At 52.6% G+C, this 22,441-nt stretch overlaps 1 protein-coding gene across 4 annotated transcripts; it reads right to left on the bottom strand.

The window, feature by feature from the left end:
* Nucleotides 1-496: 496 nt before the first annotated feature.
* COQ8B (coenzyme Q8B) lies at nucleotides 497-22,401 on the bottom strand. 4 transcript variants are annotated; one of them, XM_059904968.1, is made up of 17 exons: nucleotides 22,148-22,401; nucleotides 21,613-21,712; nucleotides 20,635-20,710; nucleotides 18,174-18,278; nucleotides 17,918-18,037; nucleotides 17,710-17,776; nucleotides 15,479-15,556; nucleotides 12,721-12,843; nucleotides 12,492-12,577; nucleotides 11,305-11,445; nucleotides 11,143-11,224; nucleotides 10,075-10,168; nucleotides 7,993-8,134; nucleotides 7,735-7,842; nucleotides 4,707-4,772; nucleotides 1,653-1,739; nucleotides 497-1,172 (listed from the first exon to the last, which is right to left on the bottom strand). In XM_059904968.1, exons 2-17 carry the CDS (start codon nucleotides 21,666-21,668, stop codon nucleotides 891-893), a joined length of 1,713 nt encoding a protein of 570 aa, XP_059760951.1. In that variant the 5' UTR covers nucleotides 21,669-21,712; nucleotides 22,148-22,401; the 3' UTR covers nucleotides 497-890. The 4 variants fall into 4 exon arrangements, with proteins under 4 accessions (XP_059760951.1, XP_059760952.1, XP_059760954.1 ...); XM_059904969.1 differs by lacking the exons at nucleotides 20,635-20,710; nucleotides 21,613-21,712; XM_059904971.1 differs by lacking the exons at nucleotides 20,635-20,710; nucleotides 22,148-22,401 and having other exon boundaries at nucleotides 21,613-21,702.
* Between the last annotated feature and the right edge of the window lie 40 nt (nucleotides 22,402-22,441).

The following is a 22,441-nucleotide window of genomic DNA, read 5'->3' as shown; positions in this document are numbered from 1 at the left end:
GAAAGGAGGGGGAATGAACAGACCCCGGCGTCCTGGTGCGCGATCGGTTCAGCTTTGGGGGCGGGGGCGCCAGGCTGGGACCGGGGAGCGGTTCTGGCCGCCCAAGTGCCCCCGCACCCGCCCAATCCTGTGGGTTTGGCAAAGCAGCTGGCAGGGGCATTAAGGCCCATTAGCAAAAGCGAGGTTGCTGGGAGCCGAGTGGAGTGAGCCAGGAGGCTGGGAGGTGGTGTGTGTGTTGTGGCGGAGCCGGGGGTGGGGGTGGGGGTGGGGGTGAGGCCTTCTCAGCTGCCACAGCCTTCGGAGCAGGTGGTCAGCACGTGCGGAAGGGGCAGGGTGGGGGGTAGGGAAAGGGGAGAAGGAGGGTCCCCGCAACAGATGGCCCAGGCAGGACTGGGGCTTTCAGACAACAGGGTAGGAGGGGGGCTGGCCATCTGCACCTGGAGGCAGCCTGCGAGCTCCTCTCCCTCCCCGCCCAGCGCAGAGAAAAGAGCTGGGGGAAGGGGAGGGCCACTTTTATTAGGACCGAAGTTTCAAACACCGGCCACATCTGGGGGAGACCTGAGGCAGAGGTCAGGGGCTCCCTGTCTAGGTGAGTCTGATCTCCACAATGGCAGTGCGGAGGGGCCTAAGGCTCTCTCACATGTTGGCACACATAAATTAATAGCTGGGTAGAGTTCCTGGATGCTCCCTTTGGAGTGGGGAGAGCAGGATATGGGGGTATGAAGCTGGAATTCCCCAGTCCCAAGCCCAAGGTGGGTCCCCAGACCTGCAGCAGAGGGGGAAGGAGGCCTCAGAGCAGGGGATGGCCTGCTATGGGGCTGGAATCCCGAGATGGAGTCTCTGAGGGGTCTGAGCAGACACCCCTCTGGTTAGGAGGCTTCGGGCAGTGGCTATGCCTGGCGACTGGCCCAGTAGCGGTGGTAGGTGTCCTGGAAGAGGTCCCGGCAGGCGATGTGGGCATGGAGGCGGGCACAGGCCAGGAAAGCCCCCGCCAGCTTTCTGTGCAGGGCATAGGTCTCTTCGGGCGGTGGGCGAAGCCGGTGCTGCAGCAGCACAGGGATGAGGCCCTGCACACGGCGGGCAGTATCACCCGCTCCAAAGTCGTAGGGGCCCTGGGTGGCGAAGGGCTCCCCTAGGATCATCACGGCCTCCACGTGGGCGTCCGAGAATGCCTAGGGGTCGGGGAAACCAGAGGCAACCAGTGTGGACATACAGCCCTCCATTCCCCCAGTCTCAAGTATAAACACAAGCCCCCAACTCCCCAAAGAGTAATAGGCAGCCGCCACCCCTTCCAGAGCCCCTAAGAGACAAGAAGTCCCCTACTCCTCCCAAAAGAAAGGGCCCTTCCTGTCCTCTCAGAGCCTCCAGTAGACAAATAGCCCTCACTCTCTCTAGAACAGAGAAGCAGCCTCTGTTCCCCGACCCCCCCCTATCCACCAGCAGTCCCCCATTCCTCCCTCTAGAACAGATAAGTGGTGCCCATTTTCTCAGGATTCCTGAGTAGCCAAGCAGCCCCCATTCCCCCCTCCTCCCCAGAACCCCCAGTACAGATAAGCAGCCCCCTTAGAGTTCCTCACTCATCCACAGTTTCCCCAGTAGAGAGAAGCAGCTCCCCACTCCCCCCAAGAGACACCAGACCCTACTCTCCCAACCTTGGTCTCAAAGCCTGTGAGAAATTTGAGGTCTCGTGATTTCTGCAGGACCCGGTCTCTATCTCCGTTGGCTGCAGCCATCACCACCTGGGGAGACGGATGTGGGCACAGGGTCAGAGGGGTTCAAGGAGGGGTCTGGAGGTGGGAGCTAGAAGCCGGGCCCTGCCAGTACCCACTTCTGTTCTCATCTACCTAAGCGCTCTCACCTAGAAGCCTCTCCTTCCCCACCTTACCCCTGTCTGTGTCTCTCTCAAGACTGTTCCAGAGCCTGGGGGCTGCAGTGGTCAGGTGTTCTGCTCACCTGGCTGGGAAGGCAGAGCCTGCCGGGAAACTACCACAGTGAAACAGCACAGAGGAAAGCAAATGTCAAGTGGTACCCATGGGTCCAAACACTCAATTGGGCAAGTATGTGATCATGACCCAGAACTGCCTCTGAGGTTGCCATCTCTGTGATCACCTGGTTGATGTCTGTTGATGTCTGGTTCCTGCCCTGGACTTGGAGCCCCAGGAAGGCAGGGATCCCAGCTGGGTTTAGTCCCAAGTGGCGCTCACTCAGGAGGCCCTTGGTGAAAACCCCTTGTTTAGCAAATCAGTGTTTGGAGCTAAGCAGCTCTCCAGCCACGCAGGATGGGCAGGAGTTGAGGGCACATGGACAGACAGACAGAAGTGGGAGCCAGCCTGCTTGGGCTCCATCCCAGCTCTGCCACTTGCTGGCTGACTCTGGGGCAAGTCGCTTTGCTTTTGGGGCCTCTGCTTTCTCATCTGTGAAGTGGGGATGATGAAAGCACCTTCCTTGCCAGGTTCTTGGAAGATGAAGGAGGTGTATCTGTGGAGTGCTTCGCATGGTGCCCGCGTGTAGGAAAGGCCATAAATATTGTGAGCTACTATTACTATTAAGAGGTAAATAGGCGGGTCCCTACTTCACAGACGAGGAAACAGGCTCAGAGTGGGGAATAGCAAGGAGACGAGGGGAACTGGGGCGAACCCTTCACCACTGAGTTGCCCCTTCTTGGGAGGAAGGGGGATACAGGATTAAATCTGGCGGTTCTGTTCTGTCCCAGCTCCCCCTGCCCCAGCCTGTCTGGCCATCTGTCACGCCTGTGGTCCTTGGGGGGTCAGTGTGACAGGCCTTTCTTAAACTGGAAAAGGCTGGGGAGGCGGCAGGAGGGCCGTGCTGAACAGGCCTGTGGTGGGGAGGGGCAGGGGATGTCCCAACTACCCAGAGAGGCCTCGGCTTTGTGCCTCGAGTGGCCTGCAGAGAGGGCCCCAAGGAGCCTCTGTGTGTTGGGGGGGGAGGGGGGAGGGGGGGTTACCAATTCCTTCCTGTCCCCATCTAAGGGGTGGCCCCACCATCCCCCAGTCCTCAGGCCAGAACCCCCTCCAACCCCCACCCGCCCAGGCTCCCGGCCTGTCTTAAAAGACCACTCTTTATTCAGGAGTTTCCCAATTCTATGTCCCTCCCCTGCTCCAATGCCTTCCACGGCTCCCCAGGGCACCCGAATAAAGTACAAGCTGCAAAGCATGGCTTCAGAGACCCAGAGCGACTGGGCTCCAGCCTCACCGCTGGCTCCTGCTCTGTCCCCACCTGCCTGCCCAGTCCGAATGCGAACTTCCCTCTGGTCCTCTAGGATCTTACTCCTCAGAGCGTGGTCCCTGTACAAGTAGCTTTGGCATCACCTGGGAGCATGTTAGAAAGGCAGCATCTTAAGCCTAACTCCAGACCAGAATCTGCATTTTAACATGATCATGGTGGTGGTGGGGTTCTCATGCACATTAAAGTTTGAGAAGTGCTGCTCTAGTCGGAATATCCTTTTTCACCCCTTGGCCTTTGCCCATGTTATCTGGCTGGAGTACCCTCCTAGCTCCTTCCTGATTGGTCTCCTCATCCCTCAGGTCTCAACTCTGATGTCTTCTCCTCCAGGAAGCCCTCCCTGACCCCCTAGGTCAGGCCAGGCTCCTCATCCGGTCTCCCTCAGTCCCCCGTGATTCTCCCATCCCAGCCCTGACCACTCTGGTCCTTTCTGTCTGTCCCCCTACTGGACTGTGAGTTTTGTGAAGGCAGAGACCTGGACTGCATTGGTCACTGTTGTCCCCAGTATCATCTAGAATAAGACTAGGCACAGAGGGGGGTCAGAGAACGTTTGAATTGATGACCCAGTGATTAGAAGACCCGGGTTGAGGGACTTCCCTGGTGGTGCAGTGGTTAAGAATCCGCCTGCCAATGCAGGGGACACGGGTTCGATCCCTGGTCCGGGAAGATCCCACATGCCATGGAGCAACTAATAAGCCCGTGGGCCACAACTACTGAGCCTGTGCACCACAACTACTGAAGCCCGCACACCTAGAGCCCGTGCTCCGCAGCAAAGAGTAGCCCCCGCTCGCCACAACCAGAGAAAGCCCTCATGCAGCAATGAACTCAACGCAACCAAAAAAACAAGAAGACCCAGGTCGAATGTCCAATCTCAACAAATTAATGAGATGGTGTTTTCTGTGGGCTCTGAGACAAATCAATCCCTGTGGGTGGGAAGGACGGGCAACATAAAGTGAGGAAACACTTCTTAAAGAGAGAACTGCTCACTAGAGAGCAGCTGGAGGGGAAGTATGTGAGCAAAAGGCTGGACACCAAGGCCCTGGACAGCATCGGGTGTGGGGAGGTGACAGGCTGGCCATCGTGGGCCTTTCTCTTAGGACGCAGCTAGTGAGGGGCTGGGAACATGGGCTGTGTAACCAGACTCCCTGAGTTTGAATCCCAGGTCTGCTGTGACCTTGGGCAAGTGACTTAACGTCTCTGAGCCTCAGTTACTTCCTCTGTAAAATGGGGTTAAAAATGGTCCTTACCTCATAGAGTTGCTTTCTGGTTTAGATCAGTTACCACATGTACAGCACTTAAAACGGTGCCTGACATAGTATTAAGTGCTTGGTATTTGTTAGCTGCTATTAATATCACTATTATTTATTTCTTCATTCCAGATATTGTGTTTCTCCTTCTCTACAAGCCTTACTATCTGGCTTGAGGCTTGACCCTTCAGAGACCCCAGGATTGGGGGAACTCACCTCGATATAATGGTCTGTGAATTCAGTCCCAAATGCCCGGCTTGAACCAAAGTCCAGCAAGATCACCTGGAAATGAAGGATGGTGAAAGGGACACTGGGAGTCCACCAGTGCTCCCCATTGTCTATGGGGGTGCCAGGGTCTGTCCCTCTCTCCCCACACGCTGCCCCTCCTGCCCAAGGCCCCGCCCAGCTGCCTCCCCTGGGCTCCTGGCTTCCGGTCTCCACACATCAATCCACCCCCACATGAAGCTCAAGGGACCTGGTTTTTATTTTTGGGGTCCTAGTTGTTTTTATAACAACATGTTTTAGGCTCAGAAAAAAAAATCTGGAGAGTAATAAAATATATAGGAAAGTAAAATCAACACCCACAAATCCTACCACCCAGTTTAAAATATAAAACACTACCAATCTAAGTGGGGCCTGATCCTACCTCCCCCCACCCCCACCCTCTCTTCCAGGGTCACCACTTTCCTGAAATTATTTTTATTATTAAATTGTTTCCTGAAATTCCCATGCATGTGTTGCTACGTTTTCTATACATATGTGGATCCATGAACAAAACATACTAATGTTTTGCATATTTTAAAACTTCATATAAATGGTATTTATGATAGTTATTCTGCAAATTCTTTGTGTTTGACATGGTTTTGCAATTCATCCCCATTGCTCTAGCTCATTCATTCATTTTTTCACCGCCATGTAAGATTTTGTTGCATGAATATATCATATTTATCTGCTTGATGGGCACTGTGGTTATTTCTAGGTTTTGCTATTAGAAGCAGTGCTCGCCGATGTAGAGAACAAACGTATGGATACCAAGGGGGGAAAGTTGGGGGGTGGGGTGGGGTGGGGAGGTGGTGGTGGGATGAATTGGGAGATTGGGATTGACATCTATACACTAATATGTATACAACAGATAACTAATAAGAAACTGCTGTATAAAAAAATAAATAAAATAAAATTCAAAAATTCAAAAAAAAGGGACTTCCCTGGTGGCGCAGAGGTTAAGAATCCGCCTGCCAATGCAGGGAACACGGGTTCGATCCCTGGTCCGGGAAGATCCCACATGCTGCGGAGCAACTAAGCCTGTGCGCCACAACTACTGAGCCTGCGCTCTAGAGCCCGCGAGACACAACTACTGAGCCCATGCACCACAACTACTGAAGCCCATGCACCTAGAACCTGTGCTCCACAACAGGAGAAGCCCGCGCACCACAACGAAGACCCAATGCAGCCAAAAATAAATAAGTAAATAAATAAATAAAAAATAAGTAAATAAGTAAAGAATGTAGATAAAATGAACCAAATAAAGTTGAAATGTTTAAAAAATGGCAAAAAAAAAAAAGCAGTACCCCATGAACATGTGTGTAAGTTTCTCTACGACAGTGGAGTTCAAACTGTTTATTAAAACCCACAGTAAGAAATGAAGATTAGGGGCTTCCCTGGTGGCGCAGTGGTTAAGAATCCGCCTACCAATGCAGGGGACACGGGTTCAAGCCCTAGTCCAGGAAGATCCCACATGCTGTGGATCAACTAAGTCCGTGCGCCACAACTACTGAGCCTGTGCTCTAGAGCCCGCGCGCCACAATTACTGAGCCCACGTGCTGCAACTACTGAAGCCCATGTGCCTAGTGTCCGTGCTCTGCAACAAGAGAAGCCACCGCAGTGAGAAGCCCACCCACCGCAATGAAGAGTAGCCCCCGCTCTCCACAACTAGAGAAACCCCGCGCGCAGCAACGAAGACCCAACACGGCCAAAAATAAATAAATAAAATAAATAAAGTTATTTAAAAAGAAAAGAAAAAAAGAAATGCAGATTATCCTGGGCACCAGTGCACATGCACATATGAATATAAACATAAAACAAAAGTGTCCTGAAATAATATGCATCCCTCCCATCTGCCAACACATTCTATCTTTTTAAAACAAAAACTGCTGTCGAGACCCAATAAATTGATGTCAGGCCTCATATCACCACACCCGAGGAAGGAAGACACCCCCTCTGGGGTGTGAGCCTTGGAGGGATGCAGGGTGTCTGTGCACCTGGGGGGAAGAGGGTGTCAAGGGACTGAGGCTGGACTAAGTGGGGCCATGTCACACTCAGCACAGGGCTCACTTGATCCTGAGGGTGTTGGAAGCTGTAGAAGGGACAGCTTGGCCAGATTTGTGTTTCAGAAAGACCCCTCTGGGAACAGAATGGCACAGACCACTTTGGAGAGCCACTTAGCAACCATGCACGCTGAGAGTTTTTCAGTCCAAACTGTCACCCCCAGGCCTTTGGACAGCCTGTGTCCTTTGCCAAGTATGCTCTTCCCTGCTCCTTAGATGGCTGTCCTTCTCTTGTCTTTCTGGTTTCACCTTCCTTGACCCCACCCACCCCAGGCAGGGTCAGCCACTTTTCCTGGCTTCCCACCGCCCCCTGTGCCCCCCCCCCCATCACTGGCCCCTCGCCTGTGCTTCCCCATCAAGGTATTAACTACAGGTCATACTGTCTGGTGATGGGTCCCTGCATTGGACTGGGAACTCTGGGAAGGCAAGGATCAGGCTTGTCCTGGCATCACTTTCAAGAGGCAGTAGGTGCTTGGTGTGTTCTAAGTGAAGGATGGGTGTGGTAACGATGACTGTCTTGCAGAAGTGGTGCTCCCTCTTCTCCACTGCCACTAGGAAGCCACTGCCTAGCCAGGGACTCCATTTCCCAGCATCCCCTGCATCTAGACTAGCCCCATGACCAGTTCTTATCAGTGGAATGGTGAAGGGAATGATGGGTCACTTCCGGCCAAAGCAGTTAGACAGTGGGTTACCCTCTCAACCTCTCTTTCCCCTTGCACTGGAAGGAGAGCCTTTCAAGTCCTAGGGGATGGCACACTCACAAAAGGGAAGGAGCCTGGGTCCCTGACTCACTGCCTGGAGGAGGGCCACTCCAGCCTGTTACATGGGTAATCAACTACTACTGTGTTGAGCTACTGCCATATTGGGAAATATCTGTTACAGCAGCTAATGTACCCTGACACACATCACAAGGAACCAACCTGGTGGCTGGAGGCATCATACAGGAAGTTCGCCCAGTTGGGGTCCGTCTGCATGAATCGGAACTCAAACAGCTCCCGGAGACAAAGCCTCAGGAGCTGGAAGCAGATCTGGGGTGGGAAGAAGGAGTAAGAGACATCTCAGAGCCATGTGCCCCTGTAAAGCCCTCTGAGGCCTGCAGAGGGACCATGGGTCTGGGTTGCCCTGCCAGCTGTGCCCCAGGGCAGCACCCTCCCTACTGTCCCATGAGCCCCATGTACCTGGTTCCGGATGTCCTGGCTCAAGCCCTGGCACTGGTCCAGCGGGACCCCTCCAGCCAGCTCCATGCCCAGCACCCGCGTCGTGCACAGCTCCTGAATAATGGCTGGCACCCGAAAGAAGGGGTCATCTGCCAACAGCTGCCTGGGGCAGATAGGAGGGGTGGGGATGGGACTTCACACTTCAGGCCCCTGTGGCCCTGCTTGAGGCCTCCCCCTCCTCTGAGGAGTCTTCCATGAACAGTCTTTGTCTTGCCTTTCCTCCTGCCCTCCTCTTTCCTGTCTGTCTGGAGTGATGGCCAATACCTGGTTGGATTGACATTCATTCAGACATTTCATTCATTCACTCATTCACCAAATATCTCCATGGCACCCACTCTGTGTCTGCCCCTAAGCTGGGTGCTGCTGGAGACCCAATTACCACTTCCCTTCTGGAAACACTTCTCTGTTGGTCGCCCCAGGATGAACTCAGTGTATTAATTAAGCTTGATGAGCATTACTTTCTCATCAACTTATCAATTAATCCACCCAAAAAATAGTCACTCATATACAAATCTCCGAGTCCACAGTGATACTCACTGGCCACTCCTTGGAGTCATTATTCTGAACACTGGCTAATAAAGGGAAAGAACCTTTCTCGGTGTCCATCCCTGTGCTGGATGATGCTGGGTGACAGAGCACTAGATGAGCCCCAGGTGTGACCCCCCCACACACAGCAGAGACCACACTCTAACAAACAGACCAATAATAGATTGAGATAGGTGTGTCAATGCAAGATTTGGGAGGCAAAGAATATTAGCGAGGCCTCTGGTTGGGGACCTGTGGGACGGCTGGAGTTGGGGGGGGTGGAGGGACAGGGAGATGGGGAGGAGCCGGGGAAATGAGAAATGATGTGGGTTTTATCCTGAGAGCACTGGGAAATCCTGTGAGGTGGTGGTCTCCCCAGATCCCACACTGCAGTGCTCTGGCCCAGCCCACCTGACACTCTCCATCTCCAGGTCCCGCTTTGGGGGCTTGTATTTTTGTCCTTGTTTATCAAATCTCTGATGTTTGATCCGCTCCTCATAGGGCAGGGCTCTGCTGAGCATTCAGTCAGCACAATTCCCTTTTATCCTCACTCCCCCTGAGGAGGACGCTCTCCCAAGGCCACTGGGCAGATTAAGGCCACCCAGCCTGTTAAGGGCTGACCCGGGACTGGATCCTGACTGGATCCCACATCTGAGCCCATGCCCCTAACCACTGCCTTCTACTGCCCTTTCTCTCGCTTCGTGTCTACAGAGCCGGGCTCAGTGAACGTGTGGGCCGTGCTCCACGCTGTGGAAGGTCTCACTGAGGTGCAATTAATTGCCGCTTATCAGGCTGCCTCTAAGATACAACCACCGTTCCATGTAGCTGTAGTTCATTCATTTTTGATGCTGTACGAATTGTGCTGATGAATATACCATAACTTACGTATCCGCCCTGTTGGGTGAATTTGATAGATTTGGGTTGTTTCCAGTTTGGGGCTATTGCTGCTCTGAGTATTCCGGAAAAGTCTGACGGTGTGCACTGGCATTAAGGGTCACTAGAGTATTTAGCCAGGAGGGCAGCTGGTGGGTTGGATGTGAACACTGAGGCTTGATGATGCCCAACCATTCTCCAAAATGCTTGCATCAATTTCTCCCTCTGTCCACAGTGTACAAAGGACGCCCTGCCACCCCGTTCTCTCCAACTCTTGACACACACAGACTGCTTCATCTCTGTTAGTCCGGTGGGTGTAACGGGATCTCGTGTGACGGAGTGCCTGTTGACAAGTCTGTCTGCCCCACCAGCCTGCAGTGGTTCTGTGTCCCATTTGACAGATGAGAAGGTAGAGACATTTAGAGAGAGGAAGTGACCTGCCTAAGCTCACAGAGGACACAGGGTGTGAACGAAGTAATGAGTGAAGGCATGGATGGATGAACAAATGAAGAGGAAGAGTCTGCCAGCCCTACCCCAGGGCTCCAGCTGCCGGAGGCTGTGAGGGCATCCACCGCCCTCTCAGCCCGGGAGGGAAGCTGGAGGGACGAAGGGGGCCTCCAGGGGTCTGTAGGGGCCTCAGCTCACCTGAAGTTCTGGGCACAAGCCGCCTCACGACGGTAGTCACATTCCCAAGCCAGCTCCCGCTGCAACACCTGCAGGCTCTGCTCTGCAAACAGGCCTGAGGGGCGGCAGCGTGTCAGGCAGGGAAGGCCACCGCCTGCCCCTCGCCCCCTGCCCGGCCCCTCAGGCTCCCACTCAGGGACGTCTTCTCTTGCCGGTCGTGCCTCTCGCTCTGTCCCTGTCTCACCATCCCTCACCCCGTCTGCTCCATGCCTTTTACCCGCACTCTCTGGCCACGCACTCCCCCTCTGTCCTTCACACGACTGCGGGCTCCGCGGAAGCCTCTCTGCTCGGGTCTCTTTCTCAGGCACACACAGCGGTCCTTAGGCCCCTATCATGGTCACATCTGCCGCCTATTCTCTGTCCATTTTTCCTTTTTAAAAATATTTTGGCCGCACCTCGTGACACGTGGGATCTTAGTTCCCATCTTAGTTCCCTGACCAGGGATCGAACCTGGGCTCCCTGCAGTGGCAGCGTGGAGTCCTAACCACTGGACCGCCAGAGAAGTCCCTCTCTGTCCTTTTTTCCATACTCTCTCACACTGCTCTCAGTGTCTCTGAATCTTACTTCCGGGCCTGACTCTCTCACTCTCTTCTCTCCTCGCTCTCTCCCTCGTTCGCTCTCTCGTGCGCACACACACACACACACCTCTGCTCCATCTCCCCCAGGCGCTGTCTCACATGCTGTAACACACACGTGAGGTCCCACTTACGCTCCCTTCCTGTTTCTGTGGCTCTTTCTCAGGCCTCCAGTCCCTCTCCACACACCCCCTGTGTGTCTGTTTCTGGATTTCTGTCTGGGCTCCTGTTGGCATCTCTGAGTTTGTCTTTTTCTCACACGCCCATACTACTCTGGGCTTTCCCCGCCTTGGTGCCCCTTTGTTCTGTCTCAAACACGCAGACTGAGGCGTTCACTCAGGCTCACACACACGGGCGCACCCTGCCCCGAGCTGGCCCCCCGTCCCCCCCATCCAGCCCCACTTTCCCTCTTCAGGGCGACCCTCCCCCAGTCAGGGTGGACCGGGCGCCTCACCCTCCGGCAGGGCCACGCTCATCTTGAGCACCGCCAGCAGGTTCTGGATGTCGCTCTGGATGCTCTGGGCGACGCCTGGGTACTGGGAGGGGAGGAGGATGGGAGTCACCCCTCTGGGGCGGCCGGGTGCCCAGCCCACCCCCGCCCCACCTCCCCTCTCACCTGGATCTTCACAGCCACCTCCGTCCCGTCCCTCAGCACGCCCTGGTGCACCTGCCCGATTGAGGCAGCAGCAAAGGGCACCTCCTCCAGAGAGGCCACCTTGGCCTGCCACTCCTTGCCGAGCTCCTCTTCCAGAACTCTCTGGGGAGAGTGGTCACGACAATCGTCATCATGGTTTCACGCAGCCAGGTTCACGTTCTGTGCTGAGCGCTTTGCGCGTTAATAACCCCACTCACCACACGTGGGGCCCTGGGCCGAGCTCTTGGCCGCTACCCCACTTTACAGATGAGGAAACTGAGGCTCAGAGAGAGATCTCTTGACCAAGGTGATGAGCCAGGCGCTGGCAGACTGGGAGGCCCAGCCTGAGCCCATACTCCCGAGGCTGTGCGGGCTGATGTGTGGATTGCTATCATGTAGGGTTAAGATTGATAATAATCCTTCATTATGCCCGTATATTGTATTATTAACTCAAGAGTTAACGTGATAAAGGAGAGCTAAAATTTACAGAGGGCTTCCTGTGGGCTGGGCCCTGTAAAGAGTGGCTCCGAGAAGGGCAGTAATTGCCCAGGGTCACATGGCGAGGGAGCCAAACAGAGCTCAGAAGGCAGGCAGCTGGATTCCGGATTCCACACCCTTGCCCAGGCATTTACTCAGTGCCTGGCGCTGTGCCAATCTATTTACAGACACTCTCTCCTTTAATTAAAAGACTGGTAATAAGAAGAGCTAACACTTGCATGTCACTCATGGGGTGTCAGGGACCCTTCAAAGTGCTTTACATATACACTGATTTCCATAGTCCCATGATGTGGCCATTGCTATGACTACCACCAATCACAGATGAGGTAACTGAAGCACAGAGAGGGCAGGCCACACGTCTAACCGCACAGGTAGTAAGTGGCAGAGCCAGGGTTTGAACTCCCGAAGTCTGGTCCCTGACCACAGCACTTCACCGCCTCTTTAACAGCCCTGACAGAGCCCTGAGCCTGCCAGGAACTCGACTAAGTGCTATGCACCATTCTCTCATTAACTCATCACAACAATCCTATGAGATGTGTGCTTTAGTGGTCCCCATTTAACAGATGGGGACACAGGCTCAGAGTGAGACAGGGAGCACAGCCATGAAGACAGGAGGGCCAGGCAGGTGGGGCACACCTCCCTTGCCAGCTTTTCCCCCTCTGGGCACTCACCAGCATCTGCCAGCGGGGCATGAAGTCGGCGCTCTGGCGAACTCGCTCGAAGATACGCTGCAGCTGGGGGCTGATGAAGCTGTTGTCTTGGGAGGCATCGGGAAGAGGGAAGCGGTGAGGGGAGAGGCCAGGAGGGGCCCCTGTGGGAGTCTCTGAAGTTGGGGCTTGGTGGTAGGTGGGGTAGGGTGGAACTGAGGTCAGGGGTCAGGAGTCAAGGGTCATGCCGTACCCTGGATGCTGAGCATTTGGCCAAGCTTGAGGGCGGCCCCCCGAACTGTACACAAGGTCTGCACAATCCGCTCGGCATTGGCCTCCGAAAGGAAAAGGCTGGAGCCCGGCCGGGAGCCTCCCTCTGGGGTGGAGAGAATAATCATTAGTATGGCAACCACAAAAATAATCAGTATGACACCACTGCACACCTACCAAAATGGCTAAAACAAAAAAGAAGACAATACCAAGTGTTGGCAAAGATGTGGGGCACCTGAACGCCGACACTGCCGATGAGAGTGCCATGGCCCAAGCCCTTTGGAAAGCAGCTGCGAAGTTTCCAGTAAAGCACACACCTATACCTGACGCAATCTGCCTCCCAGGTATATCCCCAAGAGAAAGGCATAAATGTGTCCACCAACAGATACTCCAAGAAGGCTCACGGCAGCGCTATTCATAACAGTCCCAAACTGGAAACAACCCAAATGACCATCAGTAGAACGAACAAAGGAACTGTGGAATAGTCACAGGGTGACTGTTACAGTGTTGAATAAACAACCTACAACCGCTCACAGCAACATGGATGCATCTCTCAAATAGAATGCTGAGCAAAACCAACCAGACACATACGAGAAAGCACCGGCTTTACATGCGCATAAAGGCGCAAAAACAGACAAAACGAATCTCAGGGGGTCAGAAGCCAAGACAGTGGTGACCCTTAACAAGGGGGGAGGTACCAGAATGTGACACGAGAAGAGGTTCTGGAGAACGAGGGCAGCAATTCTCCAAGTGTGTTCTGGGGGCCCCTGAGACCCTTTAGGAGGGTCTGTGAGATCAGAACTATTTTCATAATAATATTAATATGTTATTTGCCCTTTTTTACTCTCATTCACCCACAAATGTTCAGTAGAGTTTTCCAGAAGCTCTGTGACCTGTGATGCTGTCACTGCTCTGACGGCTGATGGAGAGAGAGAGAGAGAGAGAGTGTGTGAGTGTGTGAGTGTGTGTGTGTGTGTGTGTGTGTGTGTGTGTATTCTTGTGTTTAAAATTTTTTTCAGTTTTAATCTCTAATACAGCAAATATCCATAAATACAACCCCACATAAACAAGTTCTTGGGGTTCTCATTCTATTTTTTAATAGCTTTATTGAGATATAATTCATATATGATATAATTCACCCATTTAAGGTGCACAGTTCAATGGCTTCTAGTATATTCAGTTGTGCAACTATTACCACAATCAATTTCAGAACATTTTCATCACTGCTAACCTGTCAGCAGTTACCCCCTCCCATTTCCCCGACCCGTCTCCCCTTGAGTCCCTGGAAACCATTAATCTACTTTCTGACTCTGTAGACTTCCCTCTTCTGTACATTTCAGATAAATGGAATCATACGATATGGGGCCTTAAAAAAAAAAAATGTGGCCTTTTGTCTCTGCCTTCTTTCACTTAGGATAGTGTTTCAAGATTCAACCACACGATAGCATGGATCAGTCTTTCATTCCTTTCTACGGCCGAATAAAATCCCATTGTATGGATATAATACATCTTGTTTATATCCATTCCTCAGTTTTAAGGGTGTAGAGGGATCCTGAGACCAAAAAGTTTGAGAACTGCTGTTCTAGGGTTTTTTGATCTGGGTGCACAGATGCATCCACTTTGTGAAAATGAACCACACTATACACTTATGATATGTGCACAGTTCTATATGCAAAGTATATTATTATTCAATAAAGTGTTTGTTAAGCTTTTATTTATTTCATAAAACACTTACTGAGCTCTTTACTGAGGGCTCAGCCTGTGCCAGGCAGAATTCTAAGTGTCTCTGTGGATTCTCTGGCTGAACCTCCACAACACCCCAGGAAGTAAGAACTACCAATGCCTTCATTTTCAAAATGAGGAAGCAAGAGATTCAGAGAGATACCGTGCCTGGCCCTGGGGCACACAGCACAGAAGTGGCAGAGCAGGGTGTAGATTCAGTCTGGCCTTACCCTAAAGCCTATTCCTCTACCTACCCTCAACTTTTTATTTTGAAAAAGATCCAAATAGACAGAAAGACTGCATTCATAGCACTGTGAATACCTGCACACCTGATTCAATGTTTTAACATGCTGCCTCACCTGCTTTATCTGTGTGTGTGTACCCAGACACTGACCAATACTTTTGCTGACTGATTTGCACTTAACTTGTGTGAAGAATAATCCCCTACACAATCACTGGGCCAAAATCACACCCAAGAAAATTCACACTAATTCTTGAATACCTACTACCCAGTCATACTCAGATTTTCCCAATCGTCCCCAGAAGTCTTTTATAGTTATTTTCTTCAAACATCCAACCATGGCTCACACATTCCATTTGTCAGTTATTATCTCTCTAGTCTCTTTTTCATCTAGAATATCCACCCCTGTTTTTGTTTCAAGACATCGACATGTTGCGGAATCGTACCCACAAATGCTGATCTCTACACAGCCCAGTCCGTCTCTGTTGTCCACAGACCCTCACCGGCACTCCTATTTTCATGCTTCCTCTCCTGCTCAGTTAAGAACGCAACTCTGGATGGCTTACATTATTTTCTCTCATGACCTGCTTCTACTCAACACCATCCTGACAGCAGCTTCACCCTGTTCTGAGCCCTCCACCACGACCCTAAGAGGTGGCTATGTTATCATCAGCTCCATTCTCCAGTTGAGGAAACTGGGGCTCAGAGAGGTGAAGCCACTTACCCCAGGTCACACAGCAAGGCCAGGGTGTGGACCCAGGCAGCGTGGCTCACGTACCTGATTGTACACGTCCTCCGGGCAGGGACTTCTTGACCACCTCAGCTAGTGCTCCCAGCCCCAAGCTCACAGCCAGTCCTGGGGAGTGAGAGAGGAGCCTGAGTGCCCGCTTGCCCTGGGGCGATCTCCTCCCCCACCCCCTCCCCACCCCACTGACCCTCTCTCTTCTCTGTCTCTCTTTATGTACACCTGTCTCCCAACTCTTTGTAGTCAGCTCTTTGCATCCCTCTGTCTCCAAATCAGTCTCTTACTCACTCTCTCCCTGCTTGAGGTTCCCTTGGAGGTGAGACTACCTCTTTCTCCATCCCTCTCTCCTTGTCTCTGTCTCCCCGGTTAGTGGTTCTCACCCCTGGCTGCACACAGAGTCATGAGGAGCTTTTGTAAATACGATGCCCAGGCCCTACCACTGAGGTTCTGGTTGAACTGGCCTGAGATGAGGCCTCAGAATTCTTTTTCTTTTAAGCATCCCAGATGATTCTAGTGTGCAGCCATGGGTAAGAAGGCCCTGAAATGATCCCCCCAGGACTCTCTGTCTTCCTATGACTGCTGTTTCTCTGTCCACATCTCCTCTTCTTCACGCTCACCTCTCCTTTTCTAAGTCAGTTATTTCTCCATCTCTGCCCTTCCGTCCACCCGGCATGTCTGTCTAGGCCTCTTTCCCTCAGTTCCTCCTTTGGATGTTAGCTCTCCGGCTCTGATTTCCTCTGCCTCCTCTGTCTCCTTGTCCTTAAAGACAGTTCGAGTCACTCTGCCTCTTTCACTGTCACCATCTCTGTAAATAATCGTAGTTGGCATTTTCTGAGCACTTTTCTCCATGCCAGGAACCATTCCCAGTGCCTTTTATGCATTGACTCATTTTGTCCTCACACCCTCATGAGAGAAATTTTACAGAAAAACTTCCATTTTACAGAAAAGGAAATCGAGGCTCAGAGAAGTTAAGTAACTTATCCAGAGTCACAAAGTGAGGATGTGGCAGAATCACCTGTTGAACCCTGCGCAGCCTGGTGCCAAAGCTCTAACCAGTGTATTTGACTCCTTCAATCAGTATCTTTAAAACCTGAACCATGATCCACAGTAAAGAAGACATTTGCATTATAACCGGTAGAGACCGACGTATATATAATGTTTCATGAAACAAGACTTTCCCTTACTCTACATGTACACATATTTTCCATTCTTCTTTTCTTTTTTTTTTTTGGCTGCGTTGGGTCTTCGTTGCTGCGCGCGGGCTTTCTCTAGTTGCGGCAAGCGGGGGATGTTCTTCGTTGCAGTGCGTGGGCTTCTCATTGTGGTGTCTTCTCTTGTTGGGGAGCACGAGCTCTATGTGCGCGGGCTTCAGTAGTTGTGGCACGTGGGCTCAGTAGTTGTGGCTCACGGGCTCTAGAGCACAGGCTCAGTAGTTGTGGCGCACGGGCTTAGTTTCTCCGCGGCATGTGGGATCTTCCCGGACCAGGGCTTGAACCCGTGTCCGCTGCATTGGCAGGCGGATTCTTAACCATTGCACCACCAGAGAAGTCCTCCATTCTTCTTTTTAATGCTGGTTGCAACCTGCTAAATTATTTCATGCAGGGCTTCCCTGGTGGTGCAGTGGTTAAGAATCCGCCTGCCAATGCAGCGGACACGGGTTCAAGCCCTGGTCCGGGAAGATCCCACATGCCGCGGAGAAACTAAGCCCGTGCGCCACAACTACTGAGCTCATGTGCCACAACTACTGAAGCTCGTGCGCCTAGAGCCATGCTCCACAACTAGAGACACCACTGCAATGAGAAGCCCACGCACTGCAACGAAGAGTAGCCCCCACTTGCCGCAACTAGAGAAAGCCCACGCGTAGCAACAAAGACCCAATGCAGCCAAAAAAACCCAAATAAATAAATAAATAATTAAAAGAAAACTATTTCATGCAGGTTGTGACCTGAAGTTTGAATAATCCTGCTGCATGAACCGGGGTTAAGTCACTTCACCTCCCTTAGCCTCCACTTCCTCATCTATAGAACGGAAACAAACACTCATTGATTCAGTGCAGAGACCACATGTGTATGGGGCCCTGCACATTCCAAGTTCTCAATAAACATAACATTCCTCTCTATTTCTCTTGGTTCTACAGGACTTTGCCTTCATTCTTTTTCCATCTCTCCCTCCTCTCTCTGTCTCTGCTCCACTCTCTTCCTTGCTTCATTGTGTAAATGTCACCTCCTCTGATCTAGGTCACAACCTCCCACAGTCATACCTACCCCCAAAGTTGGCCAAGCGGCTGACGCGGGAGGTGGGCACCTTGCGTTCTCGAGAACGGTCACTCAGCTGGGAAACAGGGAGAAGGTCTGAGCGGGAAAAGGTGGACACAGCACCCAGGAAGTCCAACCAACCTGCCACCACACCCTTCCCCAAGCTCGGGAGGCCAGCTGCCTTCATGGGGTGTTGCTGGGTGTGGGGCAATGATACCTGGGGCCGGGGTGCCTTCCTGATCCGGGCCTCCCGTGCCTTGCGAATGTCCTCCTCACCCAGGCCCCTGCCAGGCCCATCCTGGTGAAGCTTTTGGGTCCAAGGACCCCCACATGGCCCCTGCAAGAGACGTGAACACCGGTAACGAGTGGAGGATGTACCGTCAGCCTGGCCCTTTTAGACCCCTCCCTGTCCTTTGACTCCCTGAAGCCTCCCTCAGCCTCCTCCCCTTGGAGACCCCTCCCCAGCCTCTTACCCAGCAGAGGGGCCCAGGCCCCAGGGCCCCACAAGGCAGACCAGTAGTCCGGCCCCACCGTCCACAGGTCCCCCGTAGTAGGCCCCCCACCTCCAGCCACATTGTCTGGGGGAGAAGAGGAGGGGTTATTTGGGTAGGAATTGTGGGACTGACCTCCCTGCTTTGCCCGTCTTTGCCTCACATTCCTCCGTGTCTACCCTAAGACTCCCACCACCAAAGACTTCCTCCCCTGTTAACAGGCCCCCAGTTTCGCCTGGTTCCCTCTCTCGTTGCTAAGAACCCATAACTCTTCCCGAACACCTCTCCAAACCACTTTCCCCTGGTCCCACTCCGCGCCGTTGCTAGGGTCCTCCCCCGTTGCTAGACACCCACAGATCCTCCAGGGCTACTTCTCCACTCCTCTGAGCAACCCCCTCGTTGCTAGGCACCACCTTCCCCTCGGTTGCTAGGCACCCACAACTCTTCCCAGTGTTCCCCCTACCAACCCGGTTACTAGGCACTTCCCCCGGTTGCTAAGCACCCACTCCCCGGCTCTGGGTCAGCTACGCGCCCCGCCCGGGGAGGCCTGCATTTCCGGGAGTCTTCTCATGCCCGCCCCCTCCGGTCAGCTAGCGAATGACGGAGGAGCAGATCGCTGACTGGCACAAAATGCGCACCGCTGTACGTGAGGGAGCGGGGCCAGAGGAGGGGCCTCAGGGTGGGCTGGGCCACGGCCTAAGGGTAGGGTAGGGTAGGGTAGGGTAGGGTAGGGTAGGGTGGACTGGGCCACAGCCGAAGCGCTCACGTGCCATTCTGTGCCCTTACACTGACTTCAAAGTGCGTTGTTCTGGGCTTCCCTGGTGGCGCAGTGGTTGAGAACCTGCCTGCCGATGCAGGGGACAAGGGTTCGAGCCCTGGTCTGGGAAGATCCCACATGCCACGGAGCAACTAGGCCCGTGAGCCACAGCTACTGAGCCTGCGCGTCTGGAGCCTGTGCTCCGCAACAAGAGAGGCCACGACAGTGAGAGGCCCGCGCACCGCGATGAAGAGTGGCCCCTCTCTCCACAACTGGAGAAAGCCCTCGCACAGAAACGAAGACCCAACACAGCCAAGAATGAATAAATAAATAAATAATAATTTAAAAAAAAAAAAAAAAGTGCGTTGTCCGAGGTGGACCTTTTAGTTTCCTACACGTCTATTTTACAAACATTCCTCTCCTTTACAAACTCCACACCTCTCCTTTGCGCGAACATTTTGTCAGCCTCCGTTTTCCTTGTCTGTACCCCTAGTAGGCTCAACATCTCTCCTTTGAACATACATCTTCTCAGCAAACATTTCCCTTTCACATGGAGCCCCTCCACTTTGCACACTCACCTTGTGCTTCAAATACCCATATCCTGGTACCCAGCCTCCTCCCTTGCCCATATAACCCCCCTGCCTTGCTCACCAACTGTTTCCCTCGGTGTGCATAAACCCTCTCACACCCAGCCCTTTGCACACTGGGCCCCTGTTCCCTCCTACAGCCAGCTCTCTCAGCTCCCCGCCCACCTGCAGGATGGTGTGAGTGGGAGCCCTTTGTTTCCTGTAGGCCTGACATTTTCCAGAGCACACTCAGCCAAGATTCCCAGTGCTGACTCAGGAGCCTTGGCTTCCCAGAAAACCAGCTCCCAGCCCATCTGGGTGTGTGTGTTGTTGATGGGGGAGGGAGGACAGGCTTAAAGCCTGCTTTCCCCTCCGCCAGTAAACTGACTCACCCCTCTTCTCACAGTCTGGAACAGAAGCAGCTGGCTGGGACATCTCTCCCACCACTGGGAGAGAGGATATGACACTCCCCACACAGAACTGCCTCCCCCAAACCCTGTCCAACCCCCTTTGTCAGGAATCAGACTTCCCTGTCTCTGTCCCTGTGCTACGTGACCTCAGAAGAGCCTCAACACTTTCTGGATCTCAGCTTCTCAGCCTGTATGATGCATTAGGGGGACCCTGCTATGACTTCCCATTGGTCTGTAAAGAGATGACTCACTTTATAGCCCTGGATCTGTGCCCAACGCCCCTTTCCAGGTGACTGTTTCAAAACAGAAACCACCCCCTGTACTCTTCCAGACATAAGGGTCTGACTCAGGAGCTAGGTGGCAGCTCACTCTTGGGGGCAAAATATATAAAAAGCACCTATGACAATAACTTATCCTACAGGGCTGTGACTCATGGTACCAAGCCTGGTATCAGATACATGAGATCATATCAAATAGCCTGGTGGCTACAAGCAAAGGCTACAGGCTGGCAGAGCTCTGACCCTCAGTGTCCCCATTTATAAAGTGGGGCCATGGCATCCCCTCTTGCTCAGTGTTAGTGAGAAAGGGATGCAGTGAAATAGTGTCTGTAGAGAGGTTGGCACAGAGCTGGTACAGAACAAGAGCTCTATACGTGAGAGAAATTTCTTATAGAAGAACTATTCTTTTCAGAATTTCTATTGAGCGCTTACCATACGCTTTTCTAGGCACTGGGGACACAGCAAGGAACAATACAGGCAAAAATCTTTGCCCTCTTGGTGCTGGCTTCTGACGAGAGGCACAATAAAATAAAATACATAAGTATATGTAATAAGGTGACACTTGTTAAAGAGAAAAATAAACCAGGGAAGGGCAGAGAGAGGAGGGAAGAGTGCGCGTTTAAATAGGGTGGTCAGGAAAGGCCTCATTGAGGAGACATCATTTGAGTAAAGACCTGAAGGAGGTGAGGGAAGGAGCGATTGAAATAGCTGAGGAAAGAATGTTCCAGGCAGAGGGAACAACCAGTGTAAAGTCCCTGTGCTGGAAGATATCTCAGAGAAATAGCAAAGATGCCAATGGGCAGAGTGAGTGAGGGGAAAAGGATTGGATTGAGGTCTGGGAGGTAAGCAGAGCCAGCTCAGGTACACTAGAGGTAGTCACGGTGAAGACTGTGGCTTTTTTCCTGAGTAGAATGGCAACCACTGAGGATTCTGAGCAGAGGCAGAACTGATTTACATAAAATATTCCTACTTCCGGCTCTTCTTCCAACACCCCCAGCCTCAAAATCAAGTTGTATCACTCGATAGTGACCAAAGGGACTTCCCTGGTGGTCCAGTGGGTAAGCCTCTGCACTGCCAATGCAGGGGGCTGGGGTTCGATCCCTGGTCAGGGAACTAGATCCCGCATGCATGCTGCAACTAAGACCTGGCTCGGCCAAAATAAATAAAATAATAAATAAATGTTAAAAAAAAATAGTGACCAAAGACCCAAATTTTGGATTAGATGAGCCAAAGTTCAAATCTACACAATTGAGATGTGTGATCTCTTTTTCCCCTTTTTTTGGCCTCTCCAGGCGGCTTGCGGGATCTTAGTTCCCCGACAAGGGATCGAACCCAGGCCCCCTGCAGTGGAAGCACAGAGTCCTAACCGTTGGACTGTCAGAATTCCCTAGATGTGTGATCTTGACTCACCCCTTTGCCTTTCTGTGCCTCTGTTTCCTTGACGGTGCAATGGGGATGACGATCATCCCTACCTTACAAGATTTCGGGTATAAAGCGGTAAGTGCAGCGCCTGGCACAAAGCAAGTATACAAATGTAAATGCTGTTGTAAATAAATTAAAATCCCCATAACAACCCTTTTTACAGATGGGGAAACGGAGGCTCTGAAGAGACAAGTCTGTTGGGAGAGGTCATCCAGGAAGTAAGTGCTGGAGCTAAGATTTGAAACCAGGCGTTCTAGCTTCAGAGATTAAGACCCTGGTTTTGCCCGTCATTTAACCCTAGGCAAATTCTTTCACTGCTCTGGGCCTCAGCTTCCCAGTTGGTAAAAGTGACTGGCTCTTGTGGCATTGAACACACATTTTTCAAAACAATCAAGCAATATAATGTATCCTCATTTTACAGGTGAGAAAACTGAGTCTGGGGCTGGGGCAGGGGGTTGGGAGAGGAAGTCACTCGTTCAAGGTAACACAGCTAGGAACTAGCAGAGGCGGGTCTCGAACTCACACAAGTGGAATTCCCAACTCTTCGAAAGCGCTTCCCGGCGCTGCGTGAAGAATGGGCGCGCTGCTGGACTCGTCGCCGGGGGTTATAGGGAGACTAAACTAGTCACTCGAGGGTGTGGGGAGGCAGGGTTAGTTGCGAGGGTGCTGCGCGAGGCCCCACTGGTCCGGGACCAGGATCCCGGCGCCCCACACCAGACCTGGACTAGCTCCAGGCGCTCGCGGTTCACCGCGCGAATGGAGACGGGAGGAGCCAGACAAGGCCCATACCCCTTTACGTCACGTCCGGCGAGGCGGG

This window comes from Balaenoptera ricei, chromosome 19 (genome assembly GCF_028023285.1).
Source record: "Balaenoptera ricei isolate mBalRic1 chromosome 19, mBalRic1.hap2, whole genome shotgun sequence".
In the NCBI taxonomy this organism is placed as follows: domain Eukaryota; kingdom Metazoa; phylum Chordata; class Mammalia; order Artiodactyla; family Balaenopteridae; genus Balaenoptera; species Balaenoptera ricei.
This window is presented reverse-complemented; position numbering and strand designations above follow the sequence as displayed.

Coding starts and splice junctions, on each gene's coding strand:
- COQ8B (XM_059904968.1), bottom strand. CDS start 21,668: ATGATCGTCATCCCCATTGCACCGTCAAGGAAACAGAGGCACAGAAAG. Junction 15,557..17,709: donor CCGCTTGGCCAACTTTGGGG/GTAGGTATGACT, acceptor CTCACTCCCCAG/GACTGGCTGTGAGCTTGGGG. Junction 12,844..15,478: donor CGGAGGACGTGTACAATCAG/GTACGTGAGCCA, acceptor TCTCCACCCCAG/AGGGAGGCTCCCGGCCGGGC.